The sequence below is a fragment of the Embiotoca jacksoni genome, unplaced genomic scaffold (genome assembly GCF_022577435.1).
Source record: "Embiotoca jacksoni isolate LCO1_2020_lvr unplaced genomic scaffold, fEmbJac1.0.p SCAF_6, whole genome shotgun sequence".
NCBI lineage: Eukaryota > Metazoa > Chordata > Actinopteri > Embiotocidae > Embiotoca > Embiotoca jacksoni.
Genome location: NW_027185414.1, coordinates 9,182,583 through 9,206,859, shown reverse-complemented (window position 1 = coordinate 9,206,859; position 24,277 = coordinate 9,182,583). Strand labels below are relative to the sequence as shown.

At 40.7% G+C, this 24,277-nt stretch overlaps 1 protein-coding gene across 5 annotated transcripts in view; it reads left to right on the top strand.

The window, feature by feature from the left end:
* Positions 1 to 24,277, top strand: part of tln2a (talin 2a) — a 92,504-nt gene that overhangs the window by 42,274 nt on the left and 25,953 nt on the right. For all 5 annotated transcript variants that reach the window (XM_069173379.1, XM_069173377.1, XM_069173378.1 and 2 more), the window contains 25 exons: positions 461 to 558; positions 1,729 to 1,858; positions 2,160 to 2,312; positions 2,969 to 3,111; positions 3,592 to 3,719; positions 4,208 to 4,271; positions 4,382 to 4,486; positions 7,122 to 7,277; positions 8,296 to 8,397; positions 8,915 to 8,991; positions 9,957 to 10,137; positions 10,340 to 10,453; positions 10,549 to 10,657; positions 11,283 to 11,491; positions 12,611 to 12,709; positions 13,100 to 13,267; positions 14,188 to 14,322; positions 14,560 to 14,719; positions 18,080 to 18,246; positions 20,826 to 20,954; positions 21,777 to 21,890; positions 22,259 to 22,372; positions 22,769 to 22,903; positions 23,369 to 23,497; positions 23,705 to 23,807. In XM_069173379.1, the coding sequence (XP_069029480.1) occupies positions 461 to 558; positions 1,729 to 1,858; positions 2,160 to 2,312; positions 2,969 to 3,111; positions 3,592 to 3,719; positions 4,208 to 4,271; positions 4,382 to 4,486; positions 7,122 to 7,277; positions 8,296 to 8,397; positions 8,915 to 8,991; positions 9,957 to 10,137; positions 10,340 to 10,453; positions 10,549 to 10,657; positions 11,283 to 11,491; positions 12,611 to 12,709; positions 13,100 to 13,267; positions 14,188 to 14,322; positions 14,560 to 14,719; positions 18,080 to 18,246; positions 20,826 to 20,954; positions 21,777 to 21,890; positions 22,259 to 22,372; positions 22,769 to 22,903; positions 23,369 to 23,497; positions 23,705 to 23,807 (3,222 nt within the window). The remainder of the gene's footprint in view (positions 1 to 460; positions 559 to 1,728; positions 1,859 to 2,159; positions 2,313 to 2,968; positions 3,112 to 3,591; positions 3,720 to 4,207; positions 4,272 to 4,381; positions 4,487 to 7,121; positions 7,278 to 8,295; positions 8,398 to 8,914; positions 8,992 to 9,956; positions 10,138 to 10,339; positions 10,454 to 10,548; positions 10,658 to 11,282; positions 11,492 to 12,610; positions 12,710 to 13,099; positions 13,268 to 14,187; positions 14,323 to 14,559; positions 14,720 to 18,079; positions 18,247 to 20,825; positions 20,955 to 21,776; positions 21,891 to 22,258; positions 22,373 to 22,768; positions 22,904 to 23,368; positions 23,498 to 23,704; positions 23,808 to 24,277) is intronic.

Below are 24,277 nucleotides of genomic sequence, written 5' to 3'. Positions count from 1 at the left end.
ATTGTCTCGATTGGATAACAGTGTTTTTGTCTGTCTGGCTGGCCTCTCTGTTTGATATTAGGTAATGATGGAGTCTCAATTTCTTTCCATGACTTCCATGAGCACACATTAGACTCTAATCAATCATAGCTTTCCATTTTTCGCAAGGGATTACATTCATGTCAAGCTAGTGGCAGGTCTGACTTATCTGTTCCACCTGACGGCATCGAAGTCATCATTCCCCTTTTGCTTCGCCATTTGTACAGATTTACATGAAGAGTACTCTGCTTCTTTTAACCAATGTGACAGAGTCTGTGGTAAAAGTTGTCAAACAATATAAAGTTTCATCTTTTTTGTCAGAACATCATCTCAGATGCTGCATTGATTGTAAGGATCATTATGGAGCTGATATGATGTGGTATGAGGAATGGGTTTCATCTCAGTAATGTCTAAAATGTGATATTTCTCCTCACTGCTCCAGCTTCAGACTATGGTCTGTTTCTGTCTGATGAAGACCCCAGAAAAGGCATCTGGTTGGAGTCTGGAAGGACACTGGACTATTACATGCTCCGCAATGGGGTAAGTTTATCAATCTGCGTCTCACACACACACACGCACGCACGCACGCACGCACACACACACACACACACACACACACACACACAACTGCATGGAGTAATGTTTACACCAAGCTGTGTGTAGCAAAGTCTAAAGTGAACACTTGAAGAATAATATGAATCTACAGACACATACACGTACTGTTACCTTGGGAGCCCTGTATGACTGAAACTCTGGACAGGGATGTGTGAATAACATTGACCTTGACAAATCATTAACAGCACAACATTGAAGTTTCACAAAAGGAGTTTTTTTCAAGAGAAAAAAACAAAAGCACATCACTGGAGTTCAGTGAGCCCATGTGAACACATTCATACACACATTCTTCATATCTACAGTATGTGTATAGTTGTTGTCATTCTATTAACGCCTTAACTTTATCCGGATGTTGTAATCACAAATTACTCACTGATGAGATTTATATTATAATAATATAATGATCTTTGTTTGAATAGATCGGCAAAGTGCTTTACTATTGGTGCATATCAAAACAATTTATTTATTAAAAATGTCACATCAATTCACTTAAAGGCAATTCTAACCAGTTTCTGAAACAACTGGGAACACATCACACAGAACAGTACAAAGACAGTGAACCAGAGCGAGAAAATAAATGCATAGTATAAAACTGGATATCAAGACAATGAGAACATCAAAAGAAGCTTTTTAAAAAAGAAGGGCTCCAGCCAGCTGTAGATCGCTTGCCAGCTTGTTTTAAAGTCTCGGATCCCCACTGCCAAAGGCCTGGCCGACTGTGGTTTCCCCATGTAGCTGTGCAGCGCTGCATCTCAGTGCATTTGCAGTTGTGGTTTTGCTGCCGCTCTAAATGGTTTCTCCTCTTCAAATCCACCAAAGGCAACCCAGGTAGAAGGCATGACTGTGACCAATTATTCTGAACTAAATCTCTGTTCATTGTTGTGATTGGAAGGGAGCAGCAGGCTGTGATAGGCAACCGTTAAATGAGGTTTTCTGGCCTATATTCTCCCCTCTCTCCGCACACCCTGGATGCATTTGATCATTTTCTCAGCGGTTACTTTCAGTTTTTCTCTTTTTCTCTCACATGTAATTCTGCTCTCCTCCTTTTTACAGTTTTTTCCCCCTCTGTTTTTCTCTCTCACTATCTCTGAGTAGGATATTCTTGAATACAAGAAGAAGCAAAGACCCCAGAAAATCAAAATGCTGGATGGAGCCGTTAAAACCATCATGGTGGATGACTCCAAAACAGTGGGAGAGCTGCTCGTGACTATTTGCAGTAGAATCGGTACATTATATCTTTTACTTTCCTCAGATTCACACTGCTAGTTGTCCTTTATTAGTTGAAAAATGTACTTTAAAATTGTAATTTTACAATGGAATACAACATCTTTCAATCTGATAGTAGGAAATCCAACCTGAACAGTCTTTATTGCTTTTATAGGTGCAGCACTTTTACAGACATGCAGAATAAATGTGACTATAAAACATAAAAGATTATCATAAAGCCTGAAAAATCATTTAAAATGCATATATTAAGTGAAACATGTGACTCTCATGGGGACCATTCATTTCCCTTTTGATTCCAGGCATCACAAACTATGAGGAATACTCCCTGATCCAGGAGACGGTGGAGGAGAAGAAGGAGGACGGGATGGGTACACTGAAGAAAGACAGGACGTTGCTGCGTGATGAGAGGAAGATGGAGAAGCTGAAAGCCAAACTGCACACAGATGATGACTGTGAGTTCAGCATCGAACAACATAAATGCCTGAAATGCATCATGACGACGTTTTGACTTGGGGGTGTAGGGAACAAACAGTCGCTATTTACAATTAAACTGTAAAAAAGTTTAACCTTTAAACAAACAGTCTTATACATGAATATGTAATATCAGTAAACGGTGGCTGTTAAACAGCCTGTTATCACAGCTCTCCATGATATCTTTCGCTGGAATTTGGAGTAATGTATCTAGCACTTATGACCTCAGGTCATATTAGCCTTTTTCCTTGCCATTTTGCATCCATTTTCCCTGAACTGCACTCCAAGAACGTATCTGACATCACTCTATCATTCTCTTGTTCACTGCTCCCCATATAATAGACCACTCTGTAGTTTACTCTGCAGTGGAGGTTTTCAAACTGTGAGGTGTATCTTTCCTGGATTGGAGGGAGGAATGTGAGGCAAAGATACTGTGTGGTGAAACAGACTGGTGCTCGCTGGTGTTTCAAAAACAACTGGGAGTGAGTTGCTGTAGTTTGTTCAAACTGGCACTTTTCTTCAGAGTCATAACTGTGTTCAAAACAGATGCACGTTTTTAGAGTCACTGTCACTTCTATGTGTCCCATCATATATTTGTCAGCCTGGTGATTTCTCAGTTTTGATTTTGTGATTTCAGTGAACTGGCTGGACCACAGCAGAACATTCAGAGAGCAGGGCGTGGACGAGAACGAGACTCTTCTGCTCAGACGCAAGTTCTTCTACTCGGACCAGAACGTAGACTCCCGAGATCCGGTCCAACTCAACCTGCTTTACGTACAGGTGCGACCCTCATTTTAACTTTATTCTATTTACCTCCTGCTGGATGTTTTTCTGTGGAACCTCCTCTGCATTTACTTTTTAGTGAAAAGCAGTTAATGACTGTTTAAGTAGCACTTTGCCAGTTTCAAGAACAGAGTCACTGTGGTGCAGTTTTTGTGCCTGAAGCCAAATCAGGTATGATTAATAGAGTTGACGACACAGCGTCGCTCCACACAGTTGGTCTGAGGTTTTCCCTCCTCACTCGTCCAGAGGAGCATCTGACTACTAAGCAGATGATGTACTGTCCATTATCACCTAATGGTGATGAGCTGCTACCAAAATGTGCAGACAGATTACCTTTTGATAAATCATGAAATTTTTGTTTCAGGATAACGGCATTCTCAGTATGTAATAATTGAAAATGTATTGATACTTGAAGCTTTCTCTCCTCAGTTACTTTTATCTCTTATGCAATTAATAAACGTTACCATTGTCTTTCAGGCTCGAGATGATATCCTGAATGGTTCCCACCCGGTATCATTTGACAAAGCCTGTGAGTTCGGAGGAATTCAGGCCCAGATCCAGTTTGGACCGCACATAGAGCATAAACACAAACCTGGATTCTTAGAGTAAGCATCTATCTTGGGAGACGATTTCTCTGTGGTGAAACATGAATTTTTTTGGGGCGGCTGTGTCTCAGATGAGAGAGTGAGTTTCCTACTAATCATAAGGTTGGTGGTTCAATCCTCAGTTCCTCCTGTCCACATGCTGAAGTGTCCTTGGGCAAGACACTGAATCCCAAAATGCTCCCAATGGCAGGCGAGCACTTTGCATGGCAGCTCCGCAGCCATTGGTGTGTGAATGTGTGAGTGAGTGTTTGAACGTGTGGCAAACTGTATAGCGCTTAGAGACCGTTTACCATTTTCTCCAGATTCTTTGTCAGATATTTGGTGAAGAACATGTATAACTTGGACAAATCTGACTAATTTTATATTTCCAGCATTGCAGAGTTTATGAAAAGATTCTTTTTCTTTTTTAGGTTGTAGCAGAAAATATTTTAGTGCTCATACTCGTGAATTTCAATCTCTCATATGTTTTTTTTTTTTTTTTTTTAAAGCCTGAAGGAGTTTCTACCCAAAGAATACATAAAACAGAGAGGAGCTGAAAAGAAAATATTCCAGGTGTGTTCATACATATTTTCCTTTTAAATAAATGCACCCATTGATTCCTTTTTTGGGGGGGGGTTAAATTTCAGCTGAATTCTTAATATATGAAAACATCTAACCTGCAGGAACACAAAAATTGTGGCGAAATGACAGAGATTGAAGCAAAAGTGAAGTATGTCAAATTGGCTCGCTCTCTGCGGACATATGGCGTCTCCTTCTTCCTGGTCAAGGTAAGTTGGAAATCATCCATTTATCTTTGTGATTCTACCAAAACTTAAGAAAATACCATTTCATTTAGAGAAGTGCTTCCACCCCCCCCCTCCCCAAAAAAATAAAAAAAAAAAAAATATCTAGCCCAGAGTTCTTCTTTCGGCTTTTTTTTTTTTTCTAACGGGGAAGCAGATTTTGGAATTAGCTGAACTGTAGTCGGAGCCTTTTATCTCCACAGTGTGAAATCTGTCCTCCGGGCTTGGTGTTAACTGGATAAAGAGGGTGATGGCAGTACCCAGCAGGTGGGGAAATTATCCGTGTCCATTTGAACCTTCAAAGCTTCTTATGTCACCCAAACCAAGAGTACCTGTTGGGGAAATAATGCCTACTTTTTTTTTTAGGGCTGGTATAAAAAAGATTTCACCTGTAGGGTTACCAAAAATCCTTCAGTGAGTTAATAGATAGTATTCAAGGGAAGAGACCCTTTGGAAATTTGAATGCAATACATTTCCCCTCATACAGCTTTGTCTTATTCATTCACTAACTTGCACACACCAACAGCTCGTCCTTTGCAGGGAGTTCAGCGTGTTCTTGGAAGGAAACCAAATGTTGTCTGTGCAGCCGAGTGTGGCACTGCAATCGTTTCCGAGCTGAGTAGGAAGGAAGTGGAGTGAGTGAGAGACACTAGGAGATGTCGTACGGGTAAACCTGGTATTCTTCCTCTCCCGAATAAGTCCGACTGCCAGCAGAATCCAGCTGATAGGAACAATTTGCTGATTTCCTGTTGTAATACCTCTCAAAACTGCTATGACAAGAGTGGCAGAAAACTTTTTTTTTTTTCACCCCTCACATCATCTGTCACCAAGAGGACATCCTGTATTAAGTTAGGGGAAACCTCCCTGCATAATCTGCGTTCCTGTCACGTTTTTCTTACTTCATTGCTCTCTCATAGAAACTGGGATATTTCCTGGTATTCACTGGAAAAAAAAAAAAGAAAGAGACTTGTGCTTCTGATTTGGAGTCTCTGTCTGACAGCTCCTGTATGTTTCATCACTAGAGATTGAGGGCAAAGAATAAAGCATAAAAAAAACAAAAAGTCCCTCTTGCATGGGAGCTCACCTCATTGACTCGTCATTTGGAGCAGCTCATATAATCTACACTCCACATTTTACTCTTCTTTTTAATCATTTTAAGCATAAAACGCACAATTCTTAAAGCGTGTTCCACCTCCTGGTCGAGGATCCGTCTTCCTCTTGATCAATTTGCCATCATATCTGCTCACCTTTTGTCGTGTCTGTCATCCTTTGAGCGGAATCCAACGGAGCAGAAACATCGTAAAAATAACCCTGGAAAAAAACACCCACCCTGCAATCCCTAACCTCTAACCTCTGGAGGCCCCAGAGAGTTTACAGGCCCTGCAGGATTTTTTTTGCACAACTCACCTCTTTGCCCCCACGTCACAGCCCATCGCGTTCTGTCCATCTGCTCTGCGGCTGCAGCTCCTGGAGAAGAACTGTTTGCTCTTTCCATGCAAGGCAAAAAGGAGAAGAAATGCAGCCTGTCTGCTAAGGGAGCAGTATGACATTAGAGCTTTGGTGAATATGGGGGGATGGAGGGGTGGGTTTGACAGGCAGATAAAGACATGATTAAGACATAACATTTTAATTACTAACTGGGAAAAGTTCGCTCCCCCCCCCCCCCCCCCCCCCCCCCCCCCCACTTGTTCAATGAATACCCATCTTGGCAGATCAGTGTGACAGAAAAATTTGACTTTCATGCTGTGAGGCCTATGAATTTAAATTTTTGTTGCTTGAATTGTTAATCTGTTGGGTTCTCCAAATGCCTTTGATTCCAGTAATACCCTCAGCAGGCAGAGGAATATGGGAATTAAAGAAAATTAATGTGGTCTATGTTTCTCACTGATAGGAATTAAATTGACTTTTAAAATGGTTTGTTTGCTTCATGAGGTTGGTATAATGTTGTTGATTGACATTTGTTAATTCTACGTTTTATTTACACAATGTGGTGTAATTAGTGGTAACGAATGTACAGTATACTTAAGGTAAGGAAAGCAGACATGTTGCAAATATAAGTAAAGATGAGATAAGAACGATTTTCAACATGCAGACACTTGAAATGAAGCTTAAAAGCCGTAATAGATAATATAAAATAATCTAGTTTATTTAGATTTAGCTGCCGTGAAGCCTTCTGGCCAGAAAAGCTACCAACAGGCTGTAACATACACTGGATGTCTTTTTTTTACAACTAAATTGGGAGAGGATGCAGGCCTTTCCTGAGCCCAGGTGAACTTGACTGGCTTTTCATAGTCGCCCCACTCATTCCTTGCTGCGTTACTGCATGGTTGGATCGAGCCAAGTTTATACAATGCCCGGTTGTTACAGCCATCCGTTACAAATCCCAAAGCACTGGGATGTAACATTCCCCTACTTAAAAATGTAGATGGAGGAGCATCCATTAAAATACACTTCTTGTATGCAATGACAAGATTATCAGAGACAGATATACTTTTTTCTGTTTGTGTTGTCAGTTATTGTTTTCATCTGATAATCGTTGCAAACTGTTTTGCTTGTTAGAGGTCTCAGTCCTTGTCTTATTTGGTTTGTAACGTTCACACGGTTTAAATGTTTTTTGCAGGAAAAGATGAAGAGTAAGAATAAATTGGTGCCGCGACTCTTGGGGATCACCAAAGAGTCTGTGATGAGAGTGGAAGAGAAGACCAAAGACGTGGTTCAGGAGTGGCCACTCACCACCGTGAAGAGGTGGGCAGCGTCACCCAAAAGCTTTACGCTGGTAAGACACACACACACACACACACACACACACACACACACACACACACACACACACGCACACTCACACTCACGCACAATCTGCCTTCTCTCCAAAGATTTGAGAAACTTGCACCATCTGACTGGACACTGATGCAGCCTGACACCACATTTACCAAAGAAACAGCAGTTCTGAATTTATTTCCTCAATGTTTTGGTGCTGCTGGCTTTGTTTTATCTGTAATTCATTCTTTTCACACTGAACATCATATCCCTAAAACATCAGGCTCACAGTAAACCCAACCGTTCCTGCAGTGGCTATAAAACAGCCTCTGTAGTGCTCAGCCAGCCCGTCCTTTCACTCCCTTCTGCACTTCAGTTATTGAACAGACTCTTTTGTCTTCCCTGTCAATAACCCTCCTTTGTGTCAGCACTCGAACTCAATCAGCTACATGGGTTTAATCTTGCAGATCTGGAAGAATCACTGTCTCTATTAAATTAACGCACCCTCTTTCCAGCTGGGAATTTGTCAGAGTGCTCTGAGTTTTAGTCTTGCCTGTTTTTTTAAGATGAGATTTAAGGTTTGATTTGTCTTTTACATGAGGAAGCAGCTGCATAATTTATTTGGGGGGGAGCAGAGTTTGATCAGTTTGAAGGTGGCTTTGGTGATTTATTTAACATTTCAAGTGTGAAAATGTGACATTTCTCACTTTTCCCCTTCTTTTTACTAGATATATGTGCATGTAACTAGAAAAGACAGCATTACTCTGCTGAGAGAAATCAGTTCAGTTTCCAGTACAAAGTCTGCCCCAAGTCGGATCCTGTGTTAATCTGACTCTGTATGTTGCAGCAATATGATGACACCGAACACAATGGGTAGTGTTCATCTGAGACTCGCTGTCTCCTTTAATCCGTTCACTTAATCCTTAGCCTGTATTCAGTATACTGCACACTGCAGTGGTTGCATTCCTTACAATCCAGCTTGAAATGCATAATTAAGACGGGACTCTGTATATGCATGTGTGTGTGTCTGTGTGCAGGACTTTGGGGAGTACCAGGAGAGCTACTACTCAGTGCAGACCACTGAAGGGGAACAGATCTCCCAGCTCATTGCCGGTTACATCGACATCATCCTTAAGAAGGTGGGACATTTATCTCTGTAGACACTGATGAAATCGTGATGAATCGATATCCTCCGGTGACAGATGCATTTTCAGATCTGTTGATGCTTGACAGACCCTGGTGACTGTGTCACGCAGCTCCAGTTAAATAAATAGAAGAGCACAGGAAAGCTGGGCTCATGTGGCAACGGTAGACTGCAACACCTTGTCATGCAGTTTAGAGTGAACAGCTGACCTTTAATGAAACATTAAGACTTGTTTTATCATGGCTTCAAGAGAAATTAAGACTTGAAAGAGTGTTTTTTGGTGGTTAAGAAAGTTGAAAATCTTAAGTTAAATCTGAATGATTTCTTCATACTGAAAATGTGTCTGCATACCATTTAAAGGCAACCGGAATTTGTTTGATATTATATTTCACTATTAATGACCTTATTGTGGTATCTCCTAAACCTTAAAAAAAAACTAAAACAGGACCAAATATGTGGTAACCCGAGAGTCACTTGAATTAATATTTGTTCTTTTGTTGTGTCTCCTGCAGAAGCAAAGCAAGGACCGCTTTGGATTAGAAGGCGATGAGGAATCAACCATGCTGGAGGAATCTGTATCTCCGAAAAAGTCAGTCAATAAGTGATGTAACTTTTTTTTTAGCTGAGCTAACAGGGTGGCAATGCCCACAGTTCAGTTTGCCCAGTGTTTTGGTGACCTGCAAAACTACTGACTGTGAAATTTGTTATTGTATAACCCATTACATGATGATGATGATAATGATGAGCACAAGAGTAGCCTTGCTGTTTTATTCTAACCGAACATAAGATTAGTTTTTTTTTTTTTTTTTTTTTAATCTTCTCTCTCTGCCGCCATCACACATCCATCTTCCAGGACCTCATTTCGCAACAGAAAACACTTCCTTCGCCGGACTTTATCCTGAGAGATAATCATGATGTGAGGAAGTTCTGCTGCTCTGGGCAGGCAGCGGCTCCATCTGAACATTTCCTGATTAGATGTATATTAGCTCATTTACCCACATCAGACTCTCACTGTAACTGAAGCCCTCTTCCTGTCAAGCCTCAGTTGATTTTGCTTTCCTGCTTTCAACTGACAGAGTATTTGCTGCAATTGTTATTGTGTGCATTCCCCCCCCCCCCCCCTCTTTTTTCTTTTATCTGAGCCTGTGTGCAGAGCTGACAGCAAGTCTTTAATACTGCAAAGACATAGGAAGCCAAACTCTGGAAGGCCTTATCTGCAGAAAAACAAAACAAACCTTTGTCTTCCACAAGTACACAGTGGGAAGACTTTGCAGTGTCAGTCTGCTTTGTGTTAGTGGTCCACACTGCCTGGTGCTAAATTTGTCCCATAAACACTCATACTCTGCCGCAAAGCAGAAATATGTTCCCTTTGTGTCTTCTTTAGCTGGCTTTTTTTTAAATTTTTTATTATTAAACATTTTATGGCTTTATTTTGCACTGTGCAGACAGGATATTGTTTTACAGGCACATTGATTATCCCTAAACATTTATAGATACTGTATTACTATTTTTAGATTCAGTGTATTAACTGTTTGTCTGTTTGCGGACTTTCAGGTCCACCATCCTCCAGCAGCAGTTTAACCGTGTGGGCCGGGTGGAGCACGGCTCTGTGGCGCTGCCAGGGGTAATCCGCTCCGGCTCCATCGGAGCAGAGTCGCTTAGCATGGGTACCATGCCATCTGCTCAGCAGCAGATCACAATGGGTCAGATGCATCGTGGACACATGCCACCACTGGTAAGAACAGTGGGAGCAGGAATAGTATTATGTTTAATGCAATCTCATTAAAGCCACTTATACAGCAGTTTGTTTTAGCTTATACCTCTGGACCTAAGTATCGTCAGGGGACTGTCTTCTTCCCTCAACAAAAGTAATTTGAAAATCTCTCCAGGCTTCATTGTGTAAGACACTGAATCTGTTTATTTTCCTTTATGTGTAGAGTTCAGCACAGCAGGCTCTGATGGGAACCATCAACACCAGTATGCAAGCTGTACAGAAGGCTCAGATCGACTTGGGGGAGGTTGACAACCTGCCACCACTGGGACAGGACATGGTACTGTACACTGCACACGTACACATCATATACAACAATCACAAGCTAATTTGCGTATACACATGCATAGTGATGACTTCTTGTGGTCTGTTTAGGCGTCCAAGGTGTGGATCCAAAACAAGATGGACGAATCCAAACACGAGATCCACTCCCAAGTAGACGCCATCACTGCAGGAACAGCCTCCGTGGTCAACCTCACAGCTGGTCAGTGGCTCTGGCATGAATGTGATATTCTTTAATTGTCTTCAGGACATAGCATGAGCATTGAGTGGCATTTATTGCAAATTAAATGTCAATGAATGAAAGCCTTTCAGGAACCCTAATGAAGCCAGGGAAAGTGTAAAGACTTGTGCCCACACTTTTTACAAGTACATTTTTGGGGTACTAGTTTCTGCAGTTAAAATTATTTGGCCACTTGGTGACTTTATATTAGAGCGTTTCCATCAGTCTGGTGTTCATTAACATTACTGTCGAACCTGTATAAAGTCTAGTAGTGGCCTCATATCCTGCTGTGGTTTGGAGAGTGTGGGTTGGTGGAGGTGGTGACTGGCTCTGTGCCACTCCATGTTAAAATGGGTTGATAAGTTATTTTTTTAGCTTCAGATTGACAGCAAATTGTACCCAAGTTTTCCTGCTTATTTCCTTCTGCTAAATTAGACTGATGTGTTCATGCAGAGTCTTTTTTTGTTTTTGAATCTTGGCTGAGAATGTTAAGAAGACACAGACTTTTCTCTTTGTTTGGGTTTGGAGTCGCTTCACATTATTCACTTCTGGAGCACCATATTTCCCTGATGGCCTCTCTTATTTTGTCCTTCCTCACCGTGCTCAGGCGATCCCACCGACACGGACTACACCGCAGTGGGCTGCGCCATCACCACCATTTCCTCCAACCTGACTGAAATGTCAAAGGGTGTGAAGTTGTTGGCTGCGCTGATGGAGGACGATGTGGGAGGAGGCAACGATCTGATGAAGGCTGCCAGGACACTAGCAGGGGCCGTGTCGGACCTGCTGAAGGCTGTGGAGCCAGCCTCTGGAGAGGTGAGCACAGACACCTCGAACTCTCTCAAATTCAGTTGCTTTCATAACACTTTACAGTTTAGTGTTGGGGTATCTATCAGTGCTGCATACTGCGTACAATAGGTGACATGTGTCAGGTGTTAAAACCTGATGGACATAAAGAGAAGTATTAGTGTAGAAACCTACATGTAAAGGAAGACTTGCACACTACAGTGAGCCCAAACCAAACAGCAGAGGAGGGGAGGGCTCATGGGTAGAGAGAGAAGCTTGTTTAAAGAGATAGAAAATGGGGAATAATTGAGTTTGAGTTTGATTTGAGTCCAAGCAGCGAGCAAACTCGCCATTTGTGATCCTTTTAAAATGCCAGATTTTGTGTGTACTTGATTGTCTTCCCAATGTTTTGTTCTGTCCAAACTGACAACCTGAAATGCTAATTAAATTAGTCACAGAGCAGCTCTACCCCAAGACAATGTGTCGTCTCTTAATAATGCACTGTCTCTCCCGGTCCTAAACTTTGTCTAATTACATTAACATCCTCCGCTGCTTGACGAATTCAGCTAACTCAATTGTCCTGGTCGATCTGAATAAAGACCTAAGCTGACTGGCAAGTTTCTTCTGTCTTTGTGGAAACAGAAAATATTGCAGAGAATAGTGGTGACGTACTACATGTACTAATGTAGTCTGCCTCTACTGGGTTTGCAGGACTGTAATGTTCTCACAAAGGTCTATTAAGAGGGTGTCGTTGTTTTGTTGTGAAAGAATCATTCAGAGGTTAATGTACTATACAGCCTGCAATCTGCATACCTCACTATGGGACAACTCTTGGGCTTTACACAATTTTGCATTGTTCTTGAAAGTAGTTGGAAATATAATGTGAAGCTTTGAGGATAGAAGAGATGTAGGCTGTCTTTACATGTCAATTGTTTGTCCACCAATGTTTCAATACCACGCATACTACAGATATACAGCAAAACACAAGTGAAGTAGGAGCCCATATCTCAAAATACAAGTTGGTGCCAAGTGTTAAAATGCAGTTTCACGTCTTGATGGTTTTCTCTGTGTGTGTGTGTGTGTGTGTGTGTGTGTGTGTGTGTGTGTGTGTGTGTGTGTGTGTGTGTGTGTCTGTGTCTGTGTCTGCAGCCAAGACAGACTGTGCTGACAGCAGCAGGCAGCATCGGCCAGGCCAGTGGAGACCTACTGCGCCAGATTGGAGAGAGCGAGACAGACGAGAGGTTCCAGGTAACACCACAGCGTGTCCATTTATCTTCACCTCTGCGTTCAGAGAAAACTCGATGCTTGGGAACCACCACTCACTTTATCAAAATCACATTGTACACAGGTGTATGTTAGGGGACTATTTTAGTTTTGTAACTACATGTTTTGTGTTAAATTAAAGTTGTTTCTCGTTGTTGAGCTTGAGTTTTATTTTGTAACTTATGCCTGACCAGCCATGATTGTTATTGTAATACAATGTTAGTCAAGGATTAAGTTAACACAACCTTTCTTAAGCCTGCCTTACACCGCACACAACAGTGTGTTTTAGTATTTCACAGCATTTCAGTATTGATTAGTTGAATTTAGATGTAATATGTTGTTTTACATCCATGAGACCTGTTGATGTTGTTGTAGGACATCCTGATGAACCTGGCCAAAGCAGTGGCCAATGCGGCGGCCATGTTGGTGCTGAAGGCCAAGAATGTTGCCCAGGTTGCAGAGGACACCGTGCTACAGAACCGGGTCATTGCCGCCGCCACGCAGTGTGCCCTGTCCACCTCTCAGCTGGTGGCATGTGCCAAGGTACGACTGTCTGTTACATCAATAAACCCCAAGAACTTTGTCCATTCACCAATCCTACCAAGCATGAGATGTTGGACACACTGAATGGCTCAAATCAAATCAGTGTTTAATATTCATAAAATTCCACAAAAAAGTAAATTCAGTGGATGTTATGAAAACAATTTAAAAAATATGCGCTGGTGGTGGAATGTTTCAATTTATTATATCTTGAATCTGAATATTACAGTTGCAATGGGTTAAGGATATCACATGGAAAGTTATTGCGTTGAGTGAGTGCATGATCATAAATTGCTGTTTGGTCATTCATCCTTTTTCATAAGTAGACAGTACATTTTGTAAATATTGATTTTTATTTCTTCAAATATTTGAACAATCAGCAATGAATATCTGCAGATAAAAAAATTTTAATATTTAGAGAGTGAATATATGAGGATAAGGAGTTTTTAAATACCCTACGCCCTCATCATATTTGCGCAGCCTTAATTGTATAACCCACATGCCTCTAATTAGTCTAAATGCCCTCCTGGCTCCCAATCTGAATAGTTGTATTTACTAAACAAATCCTCACCTCACTGCATGGTAGTATGATGAGAACCATCTGCTAAATTCCTCTCAAATCTTGTTTTCCTCTCTTCTTCTGTCTCCTCTGTTCTCTGTGAAATTTGATTTGGGATTTAATGATTGTTACAGTACTGCGTTTATTCCATTGTAAAAAAGTTATGATAAGTCAAAGCTTATGCTTTAGTGTTTTGTTTTTTTCCGCGATTTATATATTAAAACTGGAAAAAATGCTGGATCTTTCACATGTTGATAACTTTTTTTTATTGAAAATGGAAGTAAATTTTATATTTTGTCTCCTCTACGTCCTTCGTTTCCCATTCGCTATTAATTTTTTTACACTTTTCAACTTGTTGTTGTAGGTGGTGAGTCCAACCATCAGTTCCCCGGTTTGCCAGGAGCAGTTAATTGAAGCTGGAAAGCTGGTGGATCGCTCAGTGGAAAGCTGCGTTCAGGCCTGCCTCTCAGCCACAGAAGATGGCGAGCTCCTCAAGCAGGTCAGCCTCATCAGTGTTAAACTAAACTTTATTGTTCTAGTCAATTTTTTTTGTTTTCTTTCACAAGATAACAATAGGACTCATCAGCTTTTTTTTTATTTGTTAACATCTGGCTTAAAAATCACTGAATATAATGAGTCCAGAGTGCCTCTCGCTTGTCTGATGGACTAAAAAGTACCATCGTAGAATAATGCTGCTCATGAAGTGCACTGATGATGTGCGTCTCTTGTACTGAAGGTGAGCGCAGCGGCCAGCGTGGTCAGTCAGGCTCTTGGAGATCTCCTGCAGCATGTCCGTCATTACACCTCCAGAGGAGAGCCAATTGGGCGCTACGACCAGGCCACGGACACCATCATGACTGTCACTGAGAGCATCTTCAGCTCGATGGGAGATGCAGGTGAGTCCAAAAGGGGAGAATGAAATTAAGTGCAGAATAAAAGTGAAATAAGCTGAAGTCAGTGCACTTGTTTATAATTAAGTAATTATTATAAATTAGGTTACTTATGTTGAAGAACAGGTGAATTAACTGAGAATGAATTGTGGACTTCAACCATTTATGGTTGAAGCAGTAATTAGCATGAAAGCACAACCCACAGCCTGCTTTAGGTTTTAAGCTGTGCCAGCGGTGTTGTTCCGCCACTTAGGTCAAAACTGAAATATCTCAACGGCTAGTTAATGGATTTCCATAAAAGTTTCAGCCGATATATATTTTCCACCAGTGTCACACTCGTGGCGTTAGGTTGATATTTTAGGGTTATTATGAAATGTCTCAACACCTATTTGGTGGCTTACCATAAAATTTGGCACAGATATCCACTTGTGCCAGACATGCTCGACTCCTGATTTACTGGAGCGAGTGTGTGTACGTGTGCGTGTGTGTGTGTGTGTGTGTTTGTATGTGTGCTCGTGGATTTCAGTGGGATTGTGAGTATTTCTATCGGTTTCAGTTTAAACAATGTGTGAAAAACCATAACCTGTCTCGAAATAATGATTTAACTGAGGAATTAAACTTGGCAAACAAATTGTGCCCAAAACTTTATTTTATGACCAAATACCTGTAAAACAAATACTATTCCCATCAACCTCAGCTGTAGGTTTAATGCTCAAAAAGTTAGCATGCTAACATGCTAAACCGACGATTAACACAGTTGGTAGCATGCACAACTGACAGATATTGAACCGCAATGGGTGCATGGTTGTAAGAAGAATCAAAAAGCGCAGAGTAACATCATTCAGATCAATATATAACAATTTATTGTGGGCGTTGAAGCCGTCATCAGCATTCAACGCTGAAAATGGTGTGAATGCTGGTATTCTGCTCTTTTTTTGATGACACGGCTCCTGCTTGAAATTAAATAATGAATATTAGCTTTCATAATTATTAATAATCTGAAAAAAAAAAAAAAAAGCCAACAACCTTTGAATGATTTGAATAAAAGGTCGTTTGTAAGCAGAACCCAGTGATTGATGCATGACTGATTTTGTGTAATGTCAAGCCAGCTGTCCTGTTCTGAGACCCACCAACGGCCATGCTTTTGCGTTGACCATACATTTAGTTTTTTTTTTTGACTGAGACCCATTAGTCCAGGCAGTGTTTTGACCTGAATCTGCCCCCTTAAACCAGCCGTCAGTCTTAAAAATCTTATCGCCCACCACGGGGTTTTCACTTTGCTCTAATAATGTGAAATTCAACCTAAAATATGACCTGCATCAGCCAAACACTTAATTAATGTGGAATTGGGTGCATAACTACTCATTAAAAATGGCTTAGCAGAGCTGTAAGGTTTTGTATGTCTTCCTCTGTATCTGTACTCGGCTCGTCCCACCTTCTCCTCAGACAGACTGACGTGATAGAGGGTTTGAATGGACTGCTGTCAGGCGTGGTGAAGCCACAGAGAAAAGCTGACAGTGATGTTAACAAATCTGACAGCAGAGAAAGACCAGTAGATGGAAAAGAGATGCACTGAGAATGTAGGGGCCCAGAGGTCAGCTCAGACGAATTGATTTGCCGGACAGACGAGTAGAGCTGTTGTTTTCTTTGCTGACGCCTAAATAAATGCAGCTAGTCAGAGGATATTACCTTTGAACTGATGTCAAATATGTCAGGTTATGTCACACCTGGTGTAAACAAAATAAAGTGTGAAGGGAATAAAAAGAGTGAATCCTTCTGCAGTGGAGTGTTGGCAGATCAGCTGATGGATTCGCATGAATTGTGGAGGTTTAGCACCAGAGAGCTTTTATGGTGTGCCAGGTGTGCTTTGACACAGAGAATATAGACACCAGTTTCTCCCTAATCCCTTTTGTCTTACCTCCTTGGTCTGATTTTAAACATATTATCAGAAGATGTGAGAAATAGCAGGGCTGCTGGAATAGTGACATCCAATTGTTTCATCACAAATCTCCTACGGGAGTTTAAAAATCATCCAGATCTGATCAGGAATTTAGCTGTGTAAGAAATATAACCACATTGAGCCGCAAGAAAGAGGTTTGTTTGTTTTCTATCTTTTCTTTCTCTCCCACCAGGTGCTTTTTTTTTTTTTTTAATGAGGCTGTTGTTAAAAGCTCACTCTTGTTTTCGACTTCAAACAGTGAACATACAAGTCAACTTCTTTAACAAGCCAAAGTCTCCCTCCTCTTGAAAAGGTTCATCTGCAGAACATATTCTTTGGGCTCACCTGAAGTCGTTTGTGCCTTTGAGCACAATTTGTGACTCCACAACTACTTAAAAAAGCCAATTCAGGTCCACATCAGTGTGATGTAGAAACTTGCAGCCTGCATTGGACATACATTGTGAATCGTCTTTCAATAATGTAGATGGCCCCTTGTGTCCAATAGTTAAAATTTTCAAATAAAAACATTTGCATATACATAGAATTTTTATTTTTCAATGAGAGAGGGGGTGTATGTCTTTTAAGAATCTGTAAACAGTAATTTAACTTTTTTTAATGGAAAAACTACATCAGTTTTATATTATTATTCAAAGCAGAGCTTTTTATATAACTTCAAATGTGTCTGGAGGGGATCTTTAATTTTCTCTTACTAATACAAAATTAAATGGTATCAAATTAGAAATCAATGCTGTCTGGTTGAAATATGTATTTGCTCCACAAAGGTTTGCCTGCATTGCATCACTCGCATCATTGTCCCTAACTTGCATACAAGAACGCAGTCATTAAGTGTAGTTTGACTTTTACTGTTAGGGGTTAAACAAATGAAGATGGATTTCATTTTGTTGTCCACATTGTTCATGACAGTAAACTCAGAAGGATTTGTGGCAACGAAATTAAAGGTACCTTGTGAGGTTTTCTGGTAAACTTAACATTCATCAGAGATGCATTTCCCTCCTCATAAAATACTTGTAAACGCTGCTTTTGCACTATTTTAAATCCAGCATTGTTAACATGGTCGTTTACTACCTTGAAGTCTTCTTCCTACCAGACTTTGTTGGCGCACGGCTGCATATTTCAAAATGTGATTGCCACCAGTTGATTAGTGGAGTAGTATGGAATCATTGGTGGGATTATGCATCACACCAGCCCCTATGCACATGAACATGCAAAAGCAAAATGTGGACCTAATCATAGAAAAACAGCCCATGCAGAGGGGTCAAAACAAGTTTATTATTTGAATACTCTCATTCTCACACAAGTATGACTCATCCATAATCCACTTCTTTCCAATTTGTTCTCATCTCTCTCGCCTTCCCCCCACCTCTCCACGCTGTCTGCTCTCTTTGATCCACCGTGTCCCCCCTCAGGAGAGATGGTCCGGCAGGCTCGGGTCTTGGCTCAGGCTACCTCAGACCTGGTGAATGCGATGAGGTCTGACGCTGAAGCTGAGGTGGACGTCGACAATTCTAAGAAATTGCTGGCGGCCGCTAAATTGCTGGCTGATGCCACCGCGAGGATGGTGGAGGCAGCGAAGGTAAGCATCGAGTGAGATACAAAGCAGAGGATATTTATGTTTTTTATTTTCCTGCATTTTAACATTTAGATCTCAACTTTGATCCACAAAAAGCAGTTTGAAGACTGACTGAGCTCAGAGCTGATGACTGATTGGGGGCACTTCTGTAAGACCAGATAAAGATCTGGTGGGCTGGGCTTTGTTTCTCTAGTACATACAAACTGACCTTCTCAATGACAGTAGGAGGAAAGCCAGACACCCCAAGACTGTGTGTGTGTGTGTGTGTGTGTGTGTGTGTGTGTGTGTGTGTGTGTGTGTGTGTGTGTGTGTGTGTGTGTGTGTGTGTGTGTGTGTGTGTGTGTGTGCGTGCGTGCGTGCGCAGGAATAGCAGCCAGAGAGACGGCTCAGGCCCTGAAAACACTCGCCCAGCATGCACGCTCAAAAAAGGAAAAGACCAGACTTTGGGATGTGATCCTGCTTGGTCTTTTTAGCACGACATTAATTCCATAATAAAAGATGACCTTTACAACTTTTTCAATAAAAACTTGGTGCATGGACAGATCATTAATCTTGAACACTCAAATCCCTGGAGGCGTTTCTGAAAGTGTATTTACGATTTATTTTTGCATTAAAAAGGATTTGGATCATAAAGTCAACACCTACATGGTGAATTGTCTTGCTAAGCTGGATACCAGAGCATTTGAACTGCATTGAATGAAATGACTGCAGTACTGATGGAGGTTCACTGACTGAATTGGTGGACAGTTTTCTGGATTCATAAAATTATCGTTTGAGTTATTCCTTTCAAAATGGTTGTGATGTATATATAGACTCATAGTTTAAACACTGTGTGTGGTTGCACAGTATCTAATTTAGATTCTTGTAGCAGCTGCCGAATTTGTCTCCAAAACCCTTTCAGGGTTTTACAGCCCTGCTTCCAGTCGGGCTTTAATGCAGCCGTTACACTGGTTTTAGTTTTGTTACCACATCACAACAGATTGCTACAATTACTGACACTGAAGGCAGTTTGGAACTCCCTCGGTCACGATCTATTTTACATGAAAAAACTTCTACCAGTCTGACTAAGTATAAGAAATGCTGCTTTGCTGACACTAGTGTAAACAATGTCCAGTGTAAACGTTGTAGTGGCTCGTTTTAATTAAATGAACCTTGACAACCATGTTTAGTTCATTAGTTTGTACAAGGGCCTGTCTAATTCTTTGTTTTAATAACAATTTAACAGCAGTCTGTGTGGTTGTATTGCAGACCTTCCTCTGATTAACAGCAACAGTTAGGGATATCTCTATTAATACATTTAAGTACAGAATCATCAGTCAACATAAGTACAAAATTTAAAGGACCCATACAGCATTTGGATTTATTGTTTGTTTCTTGTTACGTTTCAACTTTTGAACACAGCAAGACGACATCAAACTCTCTCCTCCCAGACTGCTGAACGGCAGACTTAGCATCACCACTCTTTTTCTATCCAAACTATTTATGTGCTATCGCCCTACATCAGTCTCATTATCTGTCTCCAGAATCACACACTGATATGAATCACTCCACTTCCACCATGAAAATGAAATGATGCCCTCCAGCTGGTTAGTCGAGTTTGATGCCAGACTTATCGCTGTCACAGCTGTATATTTATCCGTGTCAGTGGAGGCTGAGACCTTAGCCAGCCATTGCCTTGGTTACTAATTAATTGAATTCATGCTGTTTAATTTTTCCTGTATTTTTAAATAATCCGTTTGTTCTTATTTTTTTATGATTTGCTTTTGTGAAACACGTTTTGTATCACTCTTAAACAGACCTTGCTTTTTAAGGCTAGTTCCCCATGATTTATTTTTGCATGCGATATAATGTTACACCACTTTTTACAGCACTTTTTAATAATTATGCAAATTGGGTGTTTTATTTAAATGGTGTCAGCAGTTGCCAATAGGCAGATAACAGCTGCAAACTCCTTTGACTTGAGACTGGATAAAAATTTTACTGTGATTAATGTTCCGTTTGGATAAAAAAGGAGGCTTTTTTTCTGTTTGCTGACTTGTATGTCTGTTTGTTAGTGACTTCTATCAGTAGCAGCTCTGGGGTTAAATATTACCTAAATAACACGGGTTGTCGTGGATACCGTCTTTTCTGTGTAGCTGCAGGTGATGCTCTAAATTAATTACCTTAATGGCAGCAGGCTTAGCTCTCTCTGCAGCAGCAGGAGGAGAGAAGATATTAAGTATCAAGCTCCACAAATCCCAGTAAACTTTTACTGCTGGATACATAAACATTGGGAGACGGAAAGAAAGATATGAATAAACATCATCTCAACAGCATCTCTTGACAATTAACCATCAAAAAGGACATGATTGTTTTCGTGAAGAGGAGCTGCAGCTGAGGTTGAGTGCTGTGACTGCAGTGAAATCATTTTCAAAGATTTCTCTCCACTGATTGGATTTTTTTAAGATTATGTGTATGTAGCGATTATTTCTGCCCTCCCTTATAGCAGCTCACCCTACTCACTTGTCATGTATATGCTGGTGTGTGTGTGTGTGTGTGTGTGTGTGTGTGTGTGTGTGTGTGTGTGTGTGTGTGTGTGTTAGGGTGCAGCAGCGTACCCAGAGAATGAGGACCAGCAGCAGAGACTGAGGGAGGCTGCAGAGGGGCTGCGTGTGGCCACCAATGCTGCTGCTCAAAATGCCATCAAGAAGAAACTGATCAACAGACTGGAGGTCAGCTGGGCCAGATTAATTGTTGAACTTTGACCCAAATGAATAAATAATTTCAGGAAGATTTATTTCTTCCTGAAAATATCCCACAAGGTTATACACAAATATGGCAAAGAAATAGATCCAAGAAAACATGGCAGTATCTCTAACACTGATCCAAAATGCCATCTCTAAAGCACTGTGTATTAGAAGACTGTATTATTATCTACAAAGTACAAGTAAAGGCATCACTTGGCACGAAGGCTCAGGAATAGATGTTGATTTCAGGAGCATGGTTTGCACCATTTAATGTCAGGGATTTTAGACAGACTTGAGTTCGATGTCTCTCTTTTTTTGTTTTTTTTGTTACTACCATAGAAAGAGAAGCGTAATCGAAGGGGGCTCATTTGCCTCAGGGATGTTTGACTCTTGACTCAATACCACCTCAGACCAAAATTTTCAACTCGTCTACAAATTCATTTATAAATTTCATCGCATTTACTTTATTTAGTCCTTTGTCCATATATTTTGTTATAATGTGCCCATATGTGTGTTTTCCATTTTACAATGTAACGAGCATTTACTGTCAAATGCATTAAAATATCTAATTTAATTCATTCATGCAGCCAATGGCCAGAGATATTCACTTTATCATATAATGGAGAGAGATTTTGGAAATCTAAGGAAACACAAACCCATGTAGAAAAACATCAGGCCACATTATTCCTCTTTACTGCAGATTCAACATTGAATCTCATAAGTAGAGATGTGTACACAGACAGAGAGCTACTGTTGAACCCTGTTTTACATGTGGATGTTTGTAATGCGGGACTTAAAATTCCACAGAATGCTGCTAAGCAAGCTGCGGCTGCAGCCACACAGACCATCGCTGCCGCCCAAAACGCCGCCGCCTCCAACAAGAACACAGCTGCTCACCAGCAGCTGGTGCAGAGCTGTAAGGTGAGGGTCCACTCTCAGTTTACTGTCTGATACTTTACTTTATTTTTCATCCATTGATGCATCATTTTATTTTTTCACTTCACATTATTATTCTTTTGTATTATTATTGAACACTTATTTATTAGCTGTTTAATGTCATTATGCATCCAAATTGTTTGCTTGAAGATTTACTGTTGATATTTATTAATTTTTGTATCCTTTGATGCACCATTAAAACGTATTTATTAGCTGTTTAATGTTGTAAGTTGTTTATTTACAGCTGAATGGTATAATAGAGGGATTTCATACTGGGGCTTTTAGTTCATCTGTGGAGTCTCTATTTTAACTGTATTTAAGCATGTGTTTATGTGTGTGTTTTGTGTATATAGGCAGTGGCAGACCACATCCCACAGCTCGTCCAGGGAGTACGTGGCAGTCAGGCCAAACCAGAAGACCTCAGCGCTCAACTAGCCCTCATCATTGCCAGCCAGAACTTTCTACAGGTGCAGCACGTTATGGCCTCTCTACTTCTCAGTTTAGCCGGAGAGAGGATTGTTAAAACTTTATGTGCTGGTCATACTCTCACTGAATTACTTCAGCCCTACATTGGAAACCAGGCTGAAAGTATAAATAGTGTTTCTGTCTTGTGGGGACCCATTAAAAATAGGCCTGTAACCTCTTTTTGGTGTAAGCAGGCAGTTAAAGAAGCAATGAGGTGCAGGTATTATATGTTTATTGCTTCAGCAGTGCTTTTAGAGCTCCACAAATACGTTTTGATAAAATATGACCTCATAGTTTATAACTTTTGTTCTTGTTGTTGCCCAGAACAATATTTATACTAAAACATTGTTATTGAACATTTTAGACTTTAAATTCTGTGTCTCTTTCTCACCCTGCAGCCCGGGAGTAAGATGGTGATCTCAGCCAAGTCGTCTGTTCCCACGGTGATGGATCAGGCTGCAACCATGCAACTGGGTCAGTGTGCTAAGAACCTGGCCACCTGCCTGGCTGAGCTGAGGACGTCTGTACAGAAGGTAGAGAATCGATACACAGGGGAATGCATGCATGTGGCAGTGTGTGCACAAAATCACTGCATTTTAAACATGCAAAAACTGCATGCATAAAAAGAAAAAAAAATACATTTAAATTGTTCCAAAAATATACTGTAGTTCTGGGGATCACATAGATATCCTGGTTTAAATCATAGAAATAATAGAGCTTTTTTTTTAATTATTTTTTTTTTATCTACTTTGTCCACATCAAATGCATTGAAGTGTAATCTGCTTTTTTAGAGGTTATTTAAATTAGATTTGTGAATCATTTGATTTGTGGCATTAGTTAGAAGCACTTTCCTCAAGCATATTTTCTACATAGCAGTTTCATAACTTGCATAAACAGACCAGAAAATATATTGATTTTGCAGGATCACCATATACATGTCAATAACACAATAATTATTGTAACTGTGTGAGTGACAGTAGACTTGCTCTACTTACTAGGCTCATGAAGCTTGCGGGCCCATGGAGATCGACTCTGCACTCACTGCCGTCCAGACCCTGAGAAGTGAGCTGCAAGATGCCAAGATCGCTGCTGTAAACACCCAACTGAAGCCACTACCTGGAGAATCGGTAAGAGATGTTGCATCCCAATAAGACTACATAGATAGATAGATAGATGGATAGACCTATCTATCTATGTAGTACCTATCTGTACATTCCACCAAAGCCAGAAGGAAAAATGACAGTTGCATTAACTTCAAGATATACAAAATACATTTTTATGACCAGAAGCTCACATTTTTCCTTTCAAAATGTTCTCCTTCTCCTCCACTCCAGTTGGAGAAGTGTGCTCAGGATCTTGGCAGCACCTCCAAGTCAGTGGGATCCTCCATGGCTCAGCTGCTCACCTGTGCTGCCCAAGGAAATGAACATTACACAGGTTGGTGCTGCTGACACATTGTATTGACCTCTATATGAAGGCTGTTACCTCTGCTGAGGAAAGGGTTTTCTAATTGCCACCATTATCTGTGAAAGATCGTGGAAACCTACGAGCCTTTTAATTTTTAGAACATGCGCAACCTGTCATCCAACGCCTCCAGATGAACCACCTTTAAGTTTTCAAATTAATATATCTCTTGACTCCTTATAAACATACAACGCTTCATGACACATGATTCTGACAGCCACATATGAGCAGCGATTGAAATTTTAAGAGAAAATGCTTGATGTTGCACCTTTCATGAGCAAAATGTGTCATCACACACAAAGCTTTCTGGAGTTTTCACTATTTTTATAGCATCCTTGGTTAGAATACAGACCCTGAGGAGAAACACTCCCATCACCTGAAACCTGTTGTATTTCTCTTGGGTAATCCTGTTAGTTCACTCCATTTGCTTTTTCCCATTCAGC